This window comes from Ochotona princeps, chromosome 16, assembly GCF_030435755.1.
Source record: "Ochotona princeps isolate mOchPri1 chromosome 16, mOchPri1.hap1, whole genome shotgun sequence".
Lineage (NCBI taxonomy): Eukaryota > Metazoa > Chordata > Mammalia > Lagomorpha > Ochotonidae > Ochotona > Ochotona princeps.
In genome coordinates this window covers 57,339,402-57,357,684 of record NC_080847.1, presented here as the reverse complement: position 1 = coordinate 57,357,684, position 18,283 = coordinate 57,339,402, and the positions used below count along the sequence as shown (strand labels likewise).

The 18,283-nt window shown below is 50.0% G+C and overlaps 1 protein-coding gene and 1 non-coding gene across 2 annotated transcripts; both read right to left on the bottom strand.

Annotated features, from left to right (window-relative positions):
* Nucleotides 1–7,402: 7,402 nt before the first annotated feature.
* Nucleotides 7,403–8,304, bottom strand: LOC131482174 (olfactory receptor 14J1-like). The gene is given in 3 exon segments (XM_058673973.1): nt 7,403–7,976; nt 7,978–8,136; nt 8,138–8,304. Coding segments are annotated over 3 exon segments (900 nt in total).
* Nucleotides 8,305–13,706: 5,402 nt separating this feature from the next.
* Nucleotides 13,707–13,778, bottom strand: TRNAE-UUC (transfer RNA glutamic acid (anticodon UUC)). Its single transcript has one exon. It is a non-coding gene; the product is annotated as a tRNA-Glu (tRNA).
* Between the last annotated feature and the right edge of the window lie 4,505 nt (nt 13,779–18,283).

Below are 18,283 nucleotides of genomic sequence, written 5' to 3'. Positions count from 1 at the left end.
AAACTGTTACTAATCCAGTACAGTTATTTGGCGGTTGCTGGAGTTTCCTTATTCTTCCTTAGGTTGTTGAAGCCTTTTGTAAGTAGTCTGTCTCTGCTGCATTGGACTGCGTCATCGGCACACCCAGCCACACCTAAGATTCTGTCTCTGTGCTGATCGCCCTTTGCTCTTTAAGGGCATCACCCTGAATTGCACCAAAAAATGTGTTTCATTCGATGTTTATATGGTGATGAAAGCTCTCAGCCCTGGCCTGAATGGTGATCAATACCACTTCCCGTGGTGCTCGTGGGGCCCGAAAGCCTCAGACCCTGCTGGTTCCCTGCCTGGAAGCAGCAGATGCTGGGCACTCGCCCCTGCGTTCTCTCAACTGGCCGTTTGTGGGACTGATTTGTAATGAGTAGCTCCAAGGTCAAGAAATTCAAAAATTATGTGTGACTCTGCAACAGACAGTGCTAGCTCTAAGATCTCCCTAGTTTTACTAAATCTGCATTCCAGCTAGACTGTTGCTTTATATGTTTTTGATAGAATCATCTTTTTAAAACTTTTTAAGTGCATCAACATGGAAAGGAAAATGTTAAATCTCCTCAGCTGATTTTCCTCAGCTTGTAATCACACTTGCCCGACTGTCTCTAAGATGTCCTTTTCGGTTGGCTTAGCTGATTCTGATCCAAATCCATAAACTGCATTTGGCTGTTTGATCTCTCACGACTCTCTTCATCTGAAACAATCTCCCCTCTTTTTCCAGCTATATCTTGTGTGACCCTGAAGGTAATGGAGGTGATGCTGTCCCTGAACTGTCCTAACAGCCCAAGCCTTCCTCTTACAACTAGACTTGATGCTTTTTTAACTTGTAAGCACTGATAGTTTTCAGCTTGTTGGTAATTATGGTTAAAAAAAAAAAAGTTAAAATTTACCGTCAGTGCAGTTCGGTAGTATTAAATACATTCACATTGTTATTTCACAGTTCTGCAAAACTTTTTCATCTCGTGAAACTAAATGGGGCAACAATGCCAGCTTTCCTCAAAAGCGCTGTCTTTTAAAATCTTGCGCCAAGCCGCTGCGCTGAGTATTGGCAGTGAGGTTATGAAGTTTTCACTGTCAAGGTGTCAGCTGCTTCTTGGTGATCTCACAGCCTTCTCTACACGTCTCTCCTTCATCAGCCTGGCCTGGTCTCCGCTCAGATTACAACATGCTGGCTGTTCACTGAGGGGGTCTGGGTGTGGGCACGTGGCTTTTTATGGAGCTTTTGTTAGGGAAACTGGAGAATTCTCTTAGGATATTTTTCCTCCACACATGGCCGTGGTGGTAATGTTGACAGCAATGGCTGGAATGCGCAGAACGTGCATGGACACTGCCTCCTGTCCTAGCAGTTAACTCCAGTTTACCCAGTAATGGACACCCAGCCTCTTCCCCACCCCCGCTTGTAGCTGCTACCTTGCTCGCTGCTTCCAAGTGGGCTCCCAAGGACAGTGTAAAGAGCTACTTCCCTGCTTCTCCTAATCAATCCCTAACATATCTGACAGTTTGAAAATTATGCTTCTAATCAGGTTAATTTGCTAAAATTTAGCAGCATTCATATTTCGTTTTGTGGCAATACGGCTAATATATATTCCTTGGAGAGAAAAACCTAGAAAAGTACATATTTGTTTTCGCATTTGTATTGCACTATGAACATAGTTTAAGAAATAATAGAACTAAACTCTGATATGGAAAAAGAGCCATAGATAAGGTGGTTCGTTAGAATCCCAGTTATGACCTAGTTTTATCAACCACAGTTTCCTGACCAAATTATACGAAGCGTATTAGAGAAAACTCTGGAAAGCACAAAAGGTAAGTAGGTTTCCTGATAGTCCTAGTACTCCACTAGTACAAGCTCAGGGATATAGTTACATTAAAGAAGGGAGGCTGTGGGTTCTGAACCGCCTCCTAAGGAGCCCATTAAACCTTGTTTTCCTGAATAATGGGGATAGCCCTACCTCCTGCTACTGTTGAAAGGCCTAAAATTCATCTTGAAAAAGAGCCCAAGTGTGCCCAACACTCACAACCAGTAGCTGATCTTAATGAAATATTTGTGATTTTGGGGTTTTTTTTAAGTGTCATCAGTGGCAATGACTTCTGAAGTTGGAAACCAGTTAGATATCACAATTCAACCACATATTTTAGTATTCTTTCTACAAATAATTTTTCTGTGTGTGATATTTAAAATAACATTACAGATTGAAACTTCTACTTTCCCCATGCGTTTTGTTTTTTCCTTTTTTGTTTTTTTTTCCTGTGTGTTTGTAATGAAAATTTTTATTAATTAATTGCATGAGTGTGTGTTTAGCAGAGTGCTGTATTCACAGCTGTCCTTCTTAAAGTAGGTTTCCGCAGGTGATGTTATTAGATGAAATGTTAGCAAACGTCGCCGTGGCTTTTGGAAGGTCCTGCGGAGTGTGTTTCTGGAAGGGCTGTGTCATCCAAGCCCCCAGCCAAGGGGCCAGGGTTGCCCAGTGGGTGGCCGACTGCCCCCCGAGTGTGTGGATGCTGCCAGCCAGCCAGGCTGCCTCTGGCTCACAGGTGGGAGTCGTTCACAGCACGGAGACAGCAGACAGCACACGTGAGCGAAGGTCACGTAAGAAGTGCGGCCACCCTCCCTGATAGAAGTAAATATGTGTTTTGAACAATTTGACCATCACCAGCTATTTTATCCCCCCCACCCGTTTTTTTAAGATTTATTTACTTTTATTGCAAAGTCAGATACAGAGCGGAGGAGAGACAGAGAGGAAGATCTTCCATCCCATGATTCACTCCCCAAGTGACCACAAGCAGGGAGCTGAGCCAATCCGAAGCCATGAGCCAGGAGCTTCCTCCAGGTCTCCCACATGGGTGCAGGGTCCCAAGGCTTTGGGCCGTCCGGGACTGCTTTCCCAGGCCACAGGCAGGGAGCTGGATGGGAAGCGGGGCCACCATGATTAGAACCAGTGCCCATATGGAATCCTGGCAAGCACTTCAGCTGCTAGGCCACCGCGCCGGGCCCTATCTTATCCCTTTAAACCTAAATCTTAAACCTTTGCCTGTAGGGTAGGCCGAAGCAGTGATCCTCTGCTGACTAACGCGTTGTTGCTTCGGATGTTCTGAGCTTGTGCGGAGCCGAGCGCTTCTGCCTGGTTAGTGACTGTTCCCATGCAGCTTCCCAAACTCATTATACATGTTTTAAAGTATGGGATTCTTAAGATACGTTAGAGGATTTGAAATGCTTAGTTTTCATTTTTAAAGTGATGCCTGACCCATTCAAGACAGTCCAGACTTTAAAGGGAAAAGGCACAAGATCTTTCCTGCCCTCTGCCCCAAACAAAACTATTATCATGAATACTTTGAATATTTTTTATAATATAAGAATTATCACTGGACTCACAAAGATGGTTGCCTCTGTAGAGTACTGTGGGGACAAAACCTCATTTTCTGTGTTTTTCTGGGTTTTTGATCGTATCACTGCTTCAGCTGTGTTAAGATGTTTACAGGTGACTGTCATATAGCTGCGACCCTTCCAGCTGCAGTAGCCTGCCTTGCTGTCCACAGCGCCTTCACCAGCGCCTTGTCTGTCCTGTGCCCTGCTTGGTAGCTGCGGTCCATACCCAGTGAGTGTGGTGTATCCACTTACGCACGCATACACCCCCTCCCATTTGGATGGTCGATTTAGTCGTGATGTCCCATAATCAAAAATACTATTATGAAAATTTTGTTGCATAAACATTTTTCTAAATGTAGGATTTTTTCTTTTCTATAAAATAGGTTTGCCAGAGAGGATTTGCTGGGTGAGAAGGTCTAATGATTCCAAGGTTCTTAATATACCCATGCTCCTTTGGAATATATTTCATCAGCTTACTGCTGGGAACAGCAGTGTGTAGCACACATCCTCAACTGGCATCTTTAATAACATTTCTACTTTACTTAATTAATAGGGAAAGAGCATCTCATTTTAACTGTGTTTCATTTTTAAGGATATTGAAAATTTTAAATACATTTCATAAGCAATATTCCTCTATTTGCATTATCTTATTTCATATCAATGTAGATTTAACATCTTCCTATCGATTTGAGCAATCTCTTTGTATTATGAAAACGTTATTTTCATTTTCACCGTAACTTTTTTCTGGCTTTTTTGGAATTATCTTTGCATTGTTTTTTGACAGCATTTCATTTTTTTATGTAGTTCAATCCCTTTATTTTGAAAACCAACAAAATCTAACCCTCTAAATATTAGAATGTTCTATTACGGCATTTTCATTTTGAAATATACTTTAGCTATCTTTGAATTTGCCTCAGTGTATTAAGTGAATCAAAGAATGAAAATTACTTCTTCCCCAGTGTTAATTGCTCCAATATCAACTTCTAGTAACTGATCAATATAGCAATAGTATTTTTAGGTTCTACATATGGACCATATACATCACTTCATTGGCTTGCCAGTTTATCTTAGATCTATATTCCATTAAATTTTAACAGCTATATATTAATGAGTCTCCCACCATTGTGCCTTGAAAAGTATTTATGTACATGTATGTATCTTTATATGAGAAATATACACTTTAGTTCTAATTGTAAATTTATGCTTATTGAAAAGTCTGTCATTGTCATGAACCTACAGTGAATTAGAGGACTTGCATATTGTTACATTTAATTTTGGCACCCAGAAAAATGTGGTTCTTTTGTTGATTCAAGGATTTGTATCAATAAAGATTTGTAATTTCTCAGAGTCAAGTTTTCTTAGTCACAGACGTGTGATTGCAGTTGTGGGATTTCTGACGAGTTCTGTGTAATATTCCTCATAAGAGCAAGCATCTTGGGAAGGGGGTCCGTTTCCCAGTTGCCTAAGAACTCTCCAATCTCCGAGTCAGCCTAGGTGCATTGAAGCCACTGCTGTGATAACCCTGACTGCATGCCGGCTGGTTCAACTCCAAGTGCCAAGAGCTGCTTGTTCTGTCCCCCATGTGCTTGTAGGTGGACAGCCTCGTCTTGGCGTCCTCCTCCAGGTGAGTTAGCTTGCTGTGAGCCACACCACCGATGCTCTGTGAATGCCGATCCTCATCGGGGCCGTTAGAGAGGTAGGGGCATGGATTAGCACTTTGGCCTTAGCCTGGAACCTTCTGGAAGCTCCAACTCCTCAAGCGCCGGGTCATCTGGTCAGCAGGCATACTCGGTAGAACATGGGGCTTGGCACCCAGCCACTTCAGTCTTTCACACAGAGACTTTGTAGTTACCGTTATGGAAAACTTGGTGTTAACAAGCCCTCTTGACAGCAGCTTAACGTTGATTACAAACAACAGAAAGAGACAAAAAAAAAAAAAAAAAGCAAAGATAATCAATCCTAATAAAGAACTATATTTCTGCTTCCTTCCGCTCCACAGTTTTGAATTTTTGATGTTAAATTCTACTTCTTTCAGCATTACCTTCTCTTGTAGCATATTAATATGATTATTATAGTTTTTAGTCTAAAAGTGAAGATGAAAATGGTTTGCCTGCTATGTTTACAATATTAGAGCAATCTGAATTTGCCTTGTGACTGTAACCATTGAGTTGTTTTGTTTTGTTTCTGATGTTTTCTTATTTGCTAGTATCTGCTTCTTTGAAGGACTCCTTTGGCATTCTTGTAAGGCAGGTCCAATTGTGACAGAATTTTGTTTGGGAATGACCTTATCTCTTCCTTGTATCTGAGATAACTTTTCTGTAACCTTGGCAAGCATTTTCCCTTCTGTAGTGTTTCACTATGCTGCAATATTAAAATATCTCTCCATAGTCCTGGCCCCCTGAGTCCTGGGGCTCCTTGCCGTCTGCCAACAGTGGAAGAGTCCCAAAGAGCCTCCAGCCACCTGGACTAACCCCAGGCTGGACACACGTGGCTCCTACAGGCACAGGTCTCCACCTGGTCCCCTCGCGGGGCACAGGAGGGGGGCCCTTTGGAGTAGCATTTGTATAGATTTTTATGTGTATGCTGTCAGGATTCTGCCATAGGGCCCATTTCCCCATTTGCATGAAGTCCTGGGCCTCCTGGGCATGTGAATCTTCAATTCTTGCTAAGCATCATCGTTTTTCTAATTTTAATCCGTAGCACAGGGGAAGCGAGCACTCAGTAAGTAGTGAGTGCTGTGAGGAAAAGCATCGGTAGGTGGGTGGAGAAGGTGTTAGGGAGCAGGAGGGCTGATTAAAGGCTGGCCTAAGAAAGACTCTGAGGAGGTGACCTGGAGGAGGAGTGGCAACAACAGTGGGAATGAATGTCCTAGCAGGAGCAGCCCGAGCCGCTCCATGGCTGGGAAGCAGCCTTGCATGTCGGCAGAGGGCATCGGGCGTCCGGGAGCAGGCAGCTTTAGGTCTGATGGGGAGAAGCCAGCAGGTGGATCAGCTAGTGCACGGTTTAACCTGCACTGCTGGCATTTGGGACCTCTGAAAACTCGGCGAGGAAGCCATGTTCTGCAGTGTGCAAAATGGCCGAGGTGGTAAGAGTGACTCAACTCTGCTTCTGGGAATCTAGAGATTCGAGGTGTACTGGGGACATGGTGCCTGCCTGTGATCCCCCCAGTAAAGACCCCGGGCACAGCCTCTAGTGGCCTTCCCTGGGCGACAGCCAGCGTTGGCTGGCGTGGCTCACTGCAGAGGAACTGAGCGCATCCTTCCGGACTGCACCCGAAGAGCTCTGGGAACTCACGGCAAACGCTGCCCACCCACATGTGCCTTCTTCAGCTGCTCATTTTGGTTCTTGTTCTTGCTCTGTGATAAAACACTGTGAGCACAATGCATGCTGAGGTCACTGGCTGCTTTTATTTTTAAAAGCGTGTACTTATTTTCAGCGTGTTTAAAATGCAGGCAGACAGACACAGAGAGATCTCTACTTACTGGGTCATTCCCGCAACCCACCCCCAAAATCCATAACATTGCTAACTGGGCCAAGCTGAAGCCAGGGCCCAAAACAGGAGTACGTGAGTCGCAGGTGTCACTGGCAGGAGGCGGGGTTGGAGCCCAGGAGCCAGCTCTCCTAGCAGGCTCTCTGCTGTGGGGTGCAGAGTCAACACAAAGCACCTGCCCCGAGTCCCGGGAACAAGTCACCACACCTGGGAGGAGGACCTGGAGGGTCCATGACTGATGACCAATGTGAGCATTCAAATATCTTGAGGGATGACATGAAGATTCTCTATGTATAATGTTTTAGAAAAAATATATATACGCTTACTTTTATAAAAGGACTCTGTAACTTAGCCTCCATAGGATTTCTCTCCAGTGTGGATCCTATTATGTTCTTAAAAAAAATTTTTTTTTTTTTTTATTTTACTTCTATCGTAAAGGCAGAGATACAGAGAGAAGGAGACAGAGCGAAAGAGCTTCCATCCGCTGGTTCGCTGCCCCAAATGGCCGTCCCAACCAGAGATCAGCTCTGGGGCAGTGCGCGGAGACAGAGCTTTTGCAGTGCCCTCCTGACGTCTTTGTTCCTCAGGCTGTAGAGGAGTGGGTTCAGGGTGGGCGTGAGACCCGCGTAGAAGACGGCCGCCACGCGCCCTTGCAGCGCGGAGTAGCGGGCGGGGGGCTGCATGTAGGCCGAGCTTCCGGCGCCGTAGAACAGCAGCACCGTGGCCAGCTGGGACGAGCACGTGGAAAAGGCCTTCGTGCGTCCGGACGCTGAGCGGATCCCGATCACGGTGACGAAGATGCGAGCGTAGGAGAGGACCGCGAGGACGAAGCAGCTCATAACCACGCAGCCACTGACTGCAAGCCCCGCGGCCTCGTGCGCGTCCACGTGGGCACAGGCGAGGCGCAGGAGAGCCGGGATGTCACAGAAGAAGCGGTCAATCACCCTGGGGCCGCAGAAGGGCAGGGAGCAGGTGTTGGCCATGTGGAAGGTGGAGAAGAGGAGGCCGCTGGCCCAGGCAGCCACCACCAAGGAGAGGTAGGTCCGGGCGTTCATGGCTGTCCCATACACCAAGGGCCTGTAGATGGCCAGACAATGTGATGAGAAAACTTTCCGTGGACCCAAAGCAGGTGAAGGCAAAGAGTTGGAACGCACACACAGGGCGGGAAATCTCCCCTGAGCTCACGGCGGTGGCCAGCAGGGCCCAGGGCAGGGTGCTGGAGATGGAGCCCACGTCCGCCAGGGACAGGTGTTGGGGGCGTGTGGAGGCGCACGTCCAAGATCACGGCAGCCGTGATGGAGAAATTGCCCAGAGTCGCCACCAGGTAAACGGGCAGCAGGACGGCCGCGCTGAGCAGCCGCAGCGTGGAGACAGAGGAGAAGCCCCGGAGGACGAATACAGACACCTCGGTGAGGTTACTCATGCTCTGAGGCGCCGGGCACAGTCACGAGCCGTGCGTGAAAGTGAGGTCGCGGTAACAAGGCCTGTGAGGGACAGATGGCAAGGGTGGACGTGCCGTTCTGGGAGGGATGCCCAGGTGCTTCTCCGTCAAGCATGAACGCCTCGTTTGTCTGCCACGAGCGTCTCCGGCCCGATTGCCCACAGAAGCACTGCAGATACATGAGTTAGTGCATGTGGCTGAGCGGGGGTGGGGGTCGGGAGAACCGGCCTTCCTTCCAAATGAGGCAGCTAGGCTCTGGCCCGTGGTGGTGGTCTGAATGCCAGATTCCCAGAATTTTTTATGAGAAGCCAGAATTCCAGATTTTCTAAGGTGAAACCTTCTGGCTTTTATAAATTGGCAGTTAATTCACATTTTAAAACTCTGCATAGCAGGGAGGCCATTGGTTTCACACTTGGTTTTACCATGCGTGCTGCTCCCTGACTTCCAGGCTGTTAGGCAGACCCATAAGTTCTGCTCCTTGCCCCTCTGTTGCCCCCACCAGCCTAAGCGCACTGGCACCAGGCTCAACTTGCAAACAACCCAGTTTCTTGTTCAGAAGGTAATGGCTACGTGGGACACCTGTACTGAACTCCTACCTCTGACTTGGGCCTGGCCAACCCTGGCTGTTGCAAGTCCTGGGGAATGAATTAGACAATTCTGTCTCTCTCTCTCACCCTCCCTCTCCTCTCTCTAAGTAAACATTTGAAATAAAAAGTGTAAGATATCCTCTCATGAATGTTTTATCACATAGCACCGTCAGTCCACAGAACATATTGGAAAGCTAGCCAAGAAACACGCATTGATGAAGAGCCTAATATTAATACTCAGTTCTTGGTTAAGGCCTCTAATGGGAGCCTGCCAAGCTCTGGATCTTGTTGGAACCACGTATCTTTCATTATTCTCAAGTGACAGAGCAGGACACTGAGGTTCAGACACACTGAGGGCTCGGGGCAGATTACACAGAATCCAGGGATTGGCTGTTTGGCTACACCTCGCATGGCAGATGTTGAGATCATTGCCACACTGCTCTCCAGGAAGTTTCTCATCCTGAGAAATCCGTGTCTATTACACAAAACTTCCCGTTCTCCCATAATTACTCCTAAGCCTTGGCAAGTGCCATTCTGCTCTGTCTCTAAATGACTGACTAGTCTAGGCATTGTCGGTGAGAGTGCCAGCGACCATCAGCGTAGACATCAGCGGGCTGAGCTGACGGGCCAAGGCCACAGGCCTCAGCTGCAGGTGGCATTCCAAGATAACTCCCTGCTGGAACTTGTGTCCCGTCCTTCACCTCTGGCCGCCTGAGGACATCCTGGCCTCTCAGGGGCTGCTCAGCAGTGGGAACAGGGATGTGACCTTAGACTATTGCCATATCAGTGGAGAACCCTGATACCCTAAGGAGACAACTGCTGGGAAGAGAGTGTGGAATTCCTCTCTCTTGTGCAGGGGAAGTTTCTACGTCTGTGCTCAGTGTCTCTTTCTTGCATGTGGCTGCCTCCGCTTGCACCCTGGTCCGTGCTGTGCAGGTGGAGTGACAGAGCCTGCCCTTGAGTGGCTCGCTCCTCTGTCAGCACGGTGTGGCCAGGGTTCACCGGGAAGCACCAGGAGCCCGGGCACGCCTCCTCTCTAAGGCTGGGTAAGGCATCCACTCACCTGTCCGTGCATGCTCACATTCGTTCAGCCAAGGGGCTGCTGGAAGTATACGGACTGAGCAAGGTGTAAGAATGTTCCAGAGGAAAGGGACGAAACATCACGACCCACAGCCATTCCTCCCGGCCACAGCTCCTTGCCACTCATGGCCTTGTCGCATCCTACACCCAGGGTCAGAGGAAATCTGCCCCCACAGGGTGCAGGTATCCATGTGAGACAGTTTTCAGACATACCTGGTGGGTACTACTTCCTGTCTAGCGGTGACATAGCTTCATGTGTAGTGGGAGAGAGAATGTCAAAATCACAACTCGGCAGAACCAACTGCTCAGGCAGAGGCTAAGTATGCACTGCAGTTCCAAAACGAGCCAAGGGAAATGAAGGCAGCATCTACGCATGGGGAGGCAGCGCCCCTCCGCGCCCAGGGCACAGGCAGGCAGCCAGAACCTGCCACAGAGCACGGGGAGGCAGCTCCACTCCTCGCCACGTGTCTGCGCGTTGCCTGTGTCTCCGGTCGCTTGTCTTCACATGCAGCCTTTGCAAGGCTGTCTCTGGACAGCTCCAGTCCACTGGTCAGCGGATCCAGTCCCCCACTTCTGAGCCTGGAAGTCACAGGGGTGGTTCTCACAAGCCAGAGGTAAGCTGTGTCATGGGTTAGAGGCTCAATCCCAGCTCTGCCGCAGAAGCCTGGCTTCCAGGACAGGGGGACGTATGAGAAGCTTCCCTTTCCAGGGTCTGGCCCACCTCCACGGGGTGCCCACCCACAGTCTCACAGCGTCAGCTTCCATCCAGCTCGCTGCAGACAGCACTGTGCCCCCAGGAGTGCTTCTGTCGCACCTTGGGAGCACGCTCTTGGGATGCACAGGTACCCTGTACCCCACTGATCCTACAACGTACAGGATCTAACTACCCACACACAGCAAAGAATGACGTGGCCCCAGTTCTCAGGAGCAGCAGGGCTGAGAAACCCTGACCTAGGGAGTCTCCTTGGGTCCCCCTGGCTGAGTCACCAGCGTGAGACACGGACATTCTGTGTCAGGGAGGTCCTGACCCTGACCCTGAACCCCACCCCCGGGCTTCGGTTTTCCCTACAGTGAGCCTATGGGATGAGGCTAGACGGTGCCGCTTGGAGAGTCCTGATTCAGTTATATTTTAGTTTTATTCATTCTTTGTTTTTGGCTAAGGCTCTCTATAGATTCTGTCACCAAGTTTTCACAATAACTGAAAAGCTCCAAGTTGAGCCCACTCCCGAGGGGATCAAACCGAATTGGAGAAGGTAAAACCAGTGAACAGGACAGCAAAGCAGGGCTCCTCGGCCGCAACCTCCTTCCCCATCTGTAGTGCGTATTCATGTCTGAGCTGGACCCGCAACGAAATCACCACTCTCTCCTCTTCGCTGTTCATTCACTATGTTTTCCTCAAAGGGCCGGCAGCTGTTGCTAACAGGAACCGCACGAGGTCCTACTACTTGAAGAACGAGTTTCCACTCTGAACCGGCAGCTCTGCTTCTGGTAGAACTTGTGTGGAGGAAGCCTGGACAGACAGGCAAGCAAAGGCACTCAACAGTGCGGGTAATCTCACTGTCGACGGCGCTCGTGGGCTGGGAGCAGCCAGCTCAGGGCACACCTCCGTGGTGGGCCATGACAAGGCCATCTCGGAGAGCGGGCAGCGCCATCTCCGCTGTGGAGCAGTACACACCCTAGAGTGCTACAGTCAGGAGAGCAGAAGGGTGCCTGTGTGGTGGCACCACCGGTCAAAGCGTGCTCAGGTGTGGTCATGCTGGGGGGTGGGCTGGGGGCGGCTCCCAGGTTTAGCTGAGTGTAGTGCAGACTCCCTCCCCGCCTTCCCCGTGGGAGCAGCGGGGTTGCATTCGACCTCCATGAATTCTTAGATTTCCCCAGCTAACATCTGACAACAACTGAGGTTTAGTTTAGGGGGGAAGTGGGATTGAGGTCACATGCCCTGAGTCCTACTACCGCAGTGCAATTGGGGTCAGGCACCCATTTGCCACCTCACCCCCCCAGGCAAGAACTGCTTTAACATCCCCATTTCCCAGATTTAAAAAATAAAACAAAACAAACAAACAAAAACAGAGGCGCTTGGCGCTAGAGTGCTCTCCGGGGTGCAGGTGTCATGCAGAGGCCTCTGGGCGCAGGGTCCGCCACGTGGTGGACGCAGAGGCCACCACGCTGGGTGTGGTCTCACCTACCAGGCCAATGGGGCACACGCCCCTCGCGGTGTGAGGCTGGATGAATGGGCTGGTGGTGAACTGAAGCGTTCCTTCAGGGGCAAGGCTGGTCCAGGCCGGGCGGGGGCTTCCCGCCCCGGGTGTGGGTCCCCATTTTATAGGCTGTGGCGCGGAGAGCCCTGAGGATGCGCCAGCACCCCTGAGTTCTGTAGGAGCTGGCCCTGACAGGTGGCATCTGCCTCAGCCATTTCGCTCTCGGGGATTTAACCTAGCTCACCAGGACAGGTCCCCAGATACAAACTTTCTAGAGGATTCAAAAAATATCAAAAACTGTCATGGTTAATACTGTTGAAAAGCCTCATTTTCTGTCCAGAAACCATGCTCCTTCAGTGTGTGTTCATTGCTTAGCAACATGTCTTGGTGATGGGGATTAACTTCTAACACATGGGGCTTGCACGTGGAAATGTGTGACCTCTTCACACGGCTGCCCAGCATCCCACCAGATGGCTGACGAACTTCGTCCATCGTGGTCCTCTCGGTGGGCCTCCAGGTGGGCCTCCATGTGGGCCTCCATTTGGGCCTCCATGTGGTCTCACCTCGATGCCAAGACAAACAGCTCTGAGACTGATCTTGTACCCTCCTATGACATTTTATGGTTTATTAAATACGTTTTTGTCTATTTCTTCGTGTAAGTTAGAAGACTTTGTCTCTCTCTCTCCTCCTCCCTTTCATTAGTTTAGAGCTTGGGCCGTGTTTGTGGCTGGGTTTTGTTTTCCAGTTGGTTATGCCCGATACATTAATCCTTGTGTTTTGCTCTTATGGTGTCTATACAAATGGCAAATGTAGTCTTTGCATATGTGAACAGGGCAGTTTCTGCTAAAATACAATTGCTAAGACAAAGGAAAGGCAGTTTTTAAAGGGGATTTATTTATTTGACAGGCAGAGTTACAAAAGAGGGAGAGAGATCGTTTATCCACTGATTCACTCCCCAAATGGCTGTGGCTGGTCCATAGCGCAGCTATTGAAATGACGCCTGTCTCATAAATTGTTCCTATTAAAATAGCCATTTAAAAAAAGAAGAAGACATGGCCCCATGTGCAAGGATGACACACAAAGTCGTGAAGTGTTCCATATTAAAAAAAAAAAAAAGAAGACAGGACAACAGGGATTCCAGGTGTCTGCCAGGAGGTGGCCCCAGTCTGCGTGTGGGGAATGGGAAATTTCTTACCGCAGATCAGGAGGCTGGGGTCCCAGGAAGGGACCCACCCTAGCACCCACATTTCCTGGGGTTGCCTGCGGCCAGAGCAGCTGGCGCTGGGTTCGCCCCCGATGTTAACCTTTAAACTACCGTCGTCCAGGATATACCATCTCTTGATTATTTTTGTCTTGCTAGTTAGTCTTCATTTGTGCAAAGCACTTCTGAGGGATCTGAGAACCGCTTCCACCTAGCATGGCGGTGGCAAAGTATTTCGTAAAACAGTTCACGTGTGCAGAAAGTTTTGCGCAATTCCGCCCCCACCTCCAAAACAGCAACTTTGTGCGACCTACAACCTTCCCACACCGGGAGTCGAACCCGGGCCGCCTGGGTGAAAACCAGGAATCCTAACCGCTAGACCATGTGGGAAGCACACCACAGGCTTGCAAACTACTGTCTACAACATCCACATTAGGGCAAGACTAAACGAACCCATTTCTGTGCTAATATAATGAGTGGGGTTGAGCTTCCGTAAGGACCTCAGAGTGAGATAGCAGAGGCGAGGAGACTCAGCGGAGTGGCAGGGAAGACGCACGAACACCGCAAGTGAAAAGAGCGAGCGAGCGGCCGGGCTGGGTGCGTCCCGGTGGCGCGCAGGGGTTTGTGTCGGCAGGGCTGCGGCTGCGGCGGTGGGGCGCAGGGATGGGACCCCGGGAGGCGCTGGGCTGGGGTTACACCTCCCTGTGTGCTGAGGCCACAGAAGCCAGTGCTGTGGCCAGTTAGCCTCGCATGCCTGCGGACCCCAGCGCCAGGAGACAGGATGGGAAGTGCAAGCTTGTGGACGGCCTCCCTGGAAGGCAACCACAGCCTTGTGTGCAGTTTCGCTACCCCGCACCCACCCCCAGTAAATACGCATATGTGTCTTATGGTATCTATCAACACACACAGCGAGCCGCTGCCGCTGGCTCAGGAGGGAATGTTAGCTCTCTCTCCAGCTGATATGGAGAATGAAGGTAGGAGCTCTGACTCAAAAAAGAGTGGCAAGGAAAATACCAAATACATACAAAGCAGTGAAGGAAACCAGGGGCCCCCATACACATGTGTATGTGGTACACATATGGACGTATGACATTGAGCAAGGTTTATTGATTTATTACACATTCAATAGCTACTTCAGAAAAGCCCCAGAAGTTTGGCCGTGACATCAAGAAACAGGGACATGGAAATAAACCAGCCGCCCATTGGCTGTGCAGACACTGGAACATTGTTTAGCCATGAACAGTGGACGTAGATCTGTGGCTCAGGGGTGAGTGCTGAGCGAATGAGCATGACTAACAGTACAGCTGTTCAGTTTGCTGTGACTGGAATGTTCTGGAATTAGCCGGTGATGATGTCAGGACCTGGGTCATGGCGGCTCCATGCTGAAGGGACTCACGTGGTTGTGAAGGACGGGCCAGTCCTCACGGGAGCAGCTGCGCCCTTCCCTCTCCTTCTGCCCAGGTGAGGCAGCACCTAGTCCTCACCGCAAACCAGGAAGACGCCTGCACTTTCCCAGCTCGGAACTGAGTCAAACCAGCTGGCTTCAGATATTCTCCCAAAATTGATAGAGAAGGCACCAGAGCCCAGAACAAGGTTTGCCCAACTCCACAGAGCCAGTGGGCTGAGCAGCCACAAGGCCACCCCTAGCAGCTTTGGCCCACTACCATGCTGTAGGGTCCCGTGAACTTGAGTGGAGAGCCGTGCTGTTTACTCAAGCTGGTGGGTGGGAGTTAGTGGAAGGGCAGATTTGCAGGCATGAAGCCACAGTCTGTCTTCAGCTGTGAAGGGAGGAGCTGAGCAGGGGAGGCCCTCACAGCTTTGGGCAGGCAGTGGGTGCCTCGCTGGAGACACCGCTTTGTGTGGGTGCAAAGTGTCAGCGGGAGCCCGTGCGGCACAGTGGACGCCTGGAGGGCTGGGTGACTGCTGTGCCCTCAGGAATGACCGCAGGCAGAAGGCCAGCAGCCCCGGCATCACAGCTTGGGCAGTGTTCCAGTTCAAGGTCCAGAGAGGGACAGAGGAACCTGATTCGAGGTGTAACACACACACAGCCCTGAAGGCTGCAGGGACCTCAGACAGCTCCCCGCACCGAGCGCCGAGTCCACCGGGTCGCTGCTCATCTGCTAACACAAGTGGGGACTTCCAGGAGCCCCACACCAATTTAGCTCCACACAACAAACCGTTCTTGTATGGCCAAGAAAAGCCTCATTAGGTTGAAGTTTCTGGTAGCTCTCCAAGGACTAAAACTCTTAAGTCACCCGGAGCTGGGAATGTGAGCCAGGTCCCTGCGGTGGAGCCTGGAGCCACCAGGGCCCCAGCTCGTTAGGAGCAAGGAGCTGAGACTGGCCTGGGAATTGACAAGAAACTTTCTGACCTGCTGAACTCATTAGAGAAGAAGCCGCTGCTCCTGCAAGCCCTCCCCGCCCGCCTCCTCCCCGGAGGCTCAGCTCAGTGCTGAGTGCCGAACCAGAGCAGACAGAGACTCGCCAGGGCTGCTGGCAAACTGCCTAGGGCAACCAAGCACTCAGCCACGGGCACCTGGCTGTGAAAATCTGCCTGCTGTTTTGTCTGCTGAGTTTGTGCCTGAGGGTTTTGTTTGCCAAGGCACCTAGGTGTCAGCTCCTGGTTGGCATCCTGCTTATGGTAGAGCCACACTACAGCTTACCTGCTGCGCTGGGGAACAGTAGCCCTCCTCCCTCCCGTCTGACTAGGTCTGGTGCCCAGGAATTCCTGCTCCTTTCTCGCTCCCACTCTCCCAGGGTGTAGTATTCACTATCCATAGTTCAGATCAACTCTTGCTGAACTTCCACACAGGACAGAGAGCATGTGGCATTTGTCTTTGGCTCCTTCACCCAACATGATGATATCCAGCACAAAGAACGGGACTCGGTTGACTGTTCCATCCCAGGGCCCGTCTTCTAGGTGGTCAGCTCACCTGCGAGGCCCACAGTTTGTGTTCCCTGTCCGTGGGTTCTTCATGCATGCAGCCAATCCATCATGAACTGAAAATGATTTTTAAAGGTTGCATCTATACTGGTCACATGCAGACTTTTCCTGGTCATTGTTCCCTAAACAATACTGTGAGGCAGTTATGGGCATAGCGGGTACCTGGAATCGGATATTACAACTGCTCTGGTGGTGATTGACAGTGCCTGGGAGGATGTGCTTAGTTACGAGCTAACACTGCACCACTTCCTGTGTGCAGGGTGTACGGGAACCAAGGCCCCATGCCCGTCAAGGCCTCACTGCTTTCTCTTTCTGCCCCCCTGGGATGAGGTCACGGCAGCTGCTTGGTCTGTCCTGACAGATGTGGTAGCTAAGCAAGCCCACCCTTACCAATCTGGCCCAAGTTGAACACTGACCAAACAATTAGGCTTCTAAGAATCCAAGACCGACCCAGTCCTAGCTCACACCCAGTGGGGCATGGTGTGATGTCCTTTGGTGATGTCCATCACCCGAAATGAGTGGGTGGGGAGGGGGAACAAGCAAGAACACACTTCAACAAGTTCATGGACATGGAGTAACTAGATTTATTTTTGATGTAATATTTATTTTCATGTGTAAAATGTTAAAAATCCGTCCACACAAAAAGCTTGTGAATGATGTAAATTACAATAACGCTGCACACGAGTGTTTCTTGGCACCAAAATAATCTTAATTCCATTTTCTACAAATTTTTGTTATACCCTTGTAGTCACTACTTGACTATGTTTTTTAAGATTTAGTTTATTTGAAAGACAGAGCCACAGAAAGAAGGAGAGACAGAGAGATCATTTGTCTGCTGATTCACTCCCCAAAAGACTGCAAAGGCCAGAACTGAGCTGATCCAAAGCCAGGAGCCTCTTCCGGGTCTCCCACGCGGGTGCAGGGTCCCAAAGCATTGGCCCGTCCTCGACTGCTTTCCCAGGCCACAGGCAGGGAGCTGGATGGGAAGTGGGGCAGCTGGGACACAAACTGGTGCCCCCATGGGATGCCAGCACTGCAATGCAAGGATTAGCTTGCTAGGCCACTGCACCACTTCTTAAGTTTCCATTCTTACAAAATTGTGAAAGAGGTAAAACCAATGTATTGGAAAAGATAGGACAAATCAGACTTTCTCCTGTTAGCGGGTTGAACTTTCCTGGAAAGCAAGATGAAAAAGCTTCTCAGTGTAATGGTGATGGCCCCTTTCTTGAAGGAAATTTGAGTTTCATACCTGCGTACAACTGTAACATCTTACTGAAATTACCTTGAAGACCTGTGTATTTCATTGGAGGTAAAATTTACCTTCTGAGCCCAGCAGCGAGGCGTAGCAGTTAAAGTCCTCACCTTGAACGCCCCGGGATCCCATATGGGCGCCGGTTCTAGTCCCGGCAGCTCCACTTCCCATCCAGCTCCCTGCTTGTGGCCTGGGAAAGCAGTCAAGGACGGCCCAAAGCTTTGGGACCCTGCACCCGCGTGGGAGACCTGGAAGAGGTTCCTGGTTCCCAGCTTCGGATCAGTGCAGCACCGGCTGTTGCGGCTCACTTGGGAAGTGAAACATCGGATGGAAGATCTTCCTCTCTGTCTCTCCTCTCTGTATATCCGACTTTGTAATAAAAATAAATAAATCTTTAAAAAATTTGAAAAAATAAAATTTACCTTCCAAAGAAAAATGGACTAAAAAACACCAAGCCCAGCTTCGCGGTGCACTGGCTTCAGCCACCATCGGCAAGGCAGGCATGTCATCTGGACACCAGTTGGAGTCCCGGCTGCTCCACTTCCAATCCCGCTCCCTGGTAATGGCCTGGGAAAGCAGCAGCCAATTGCCCGAGTCCTTGGGCCCCTGCATCCACATGGGAGATCACGATGGAATTCCAGTTTCCTGGCTTTGGCCTGGCCCAGCCTTAGTTGCTGTGGCCATTGGGAAGTGAAACAGT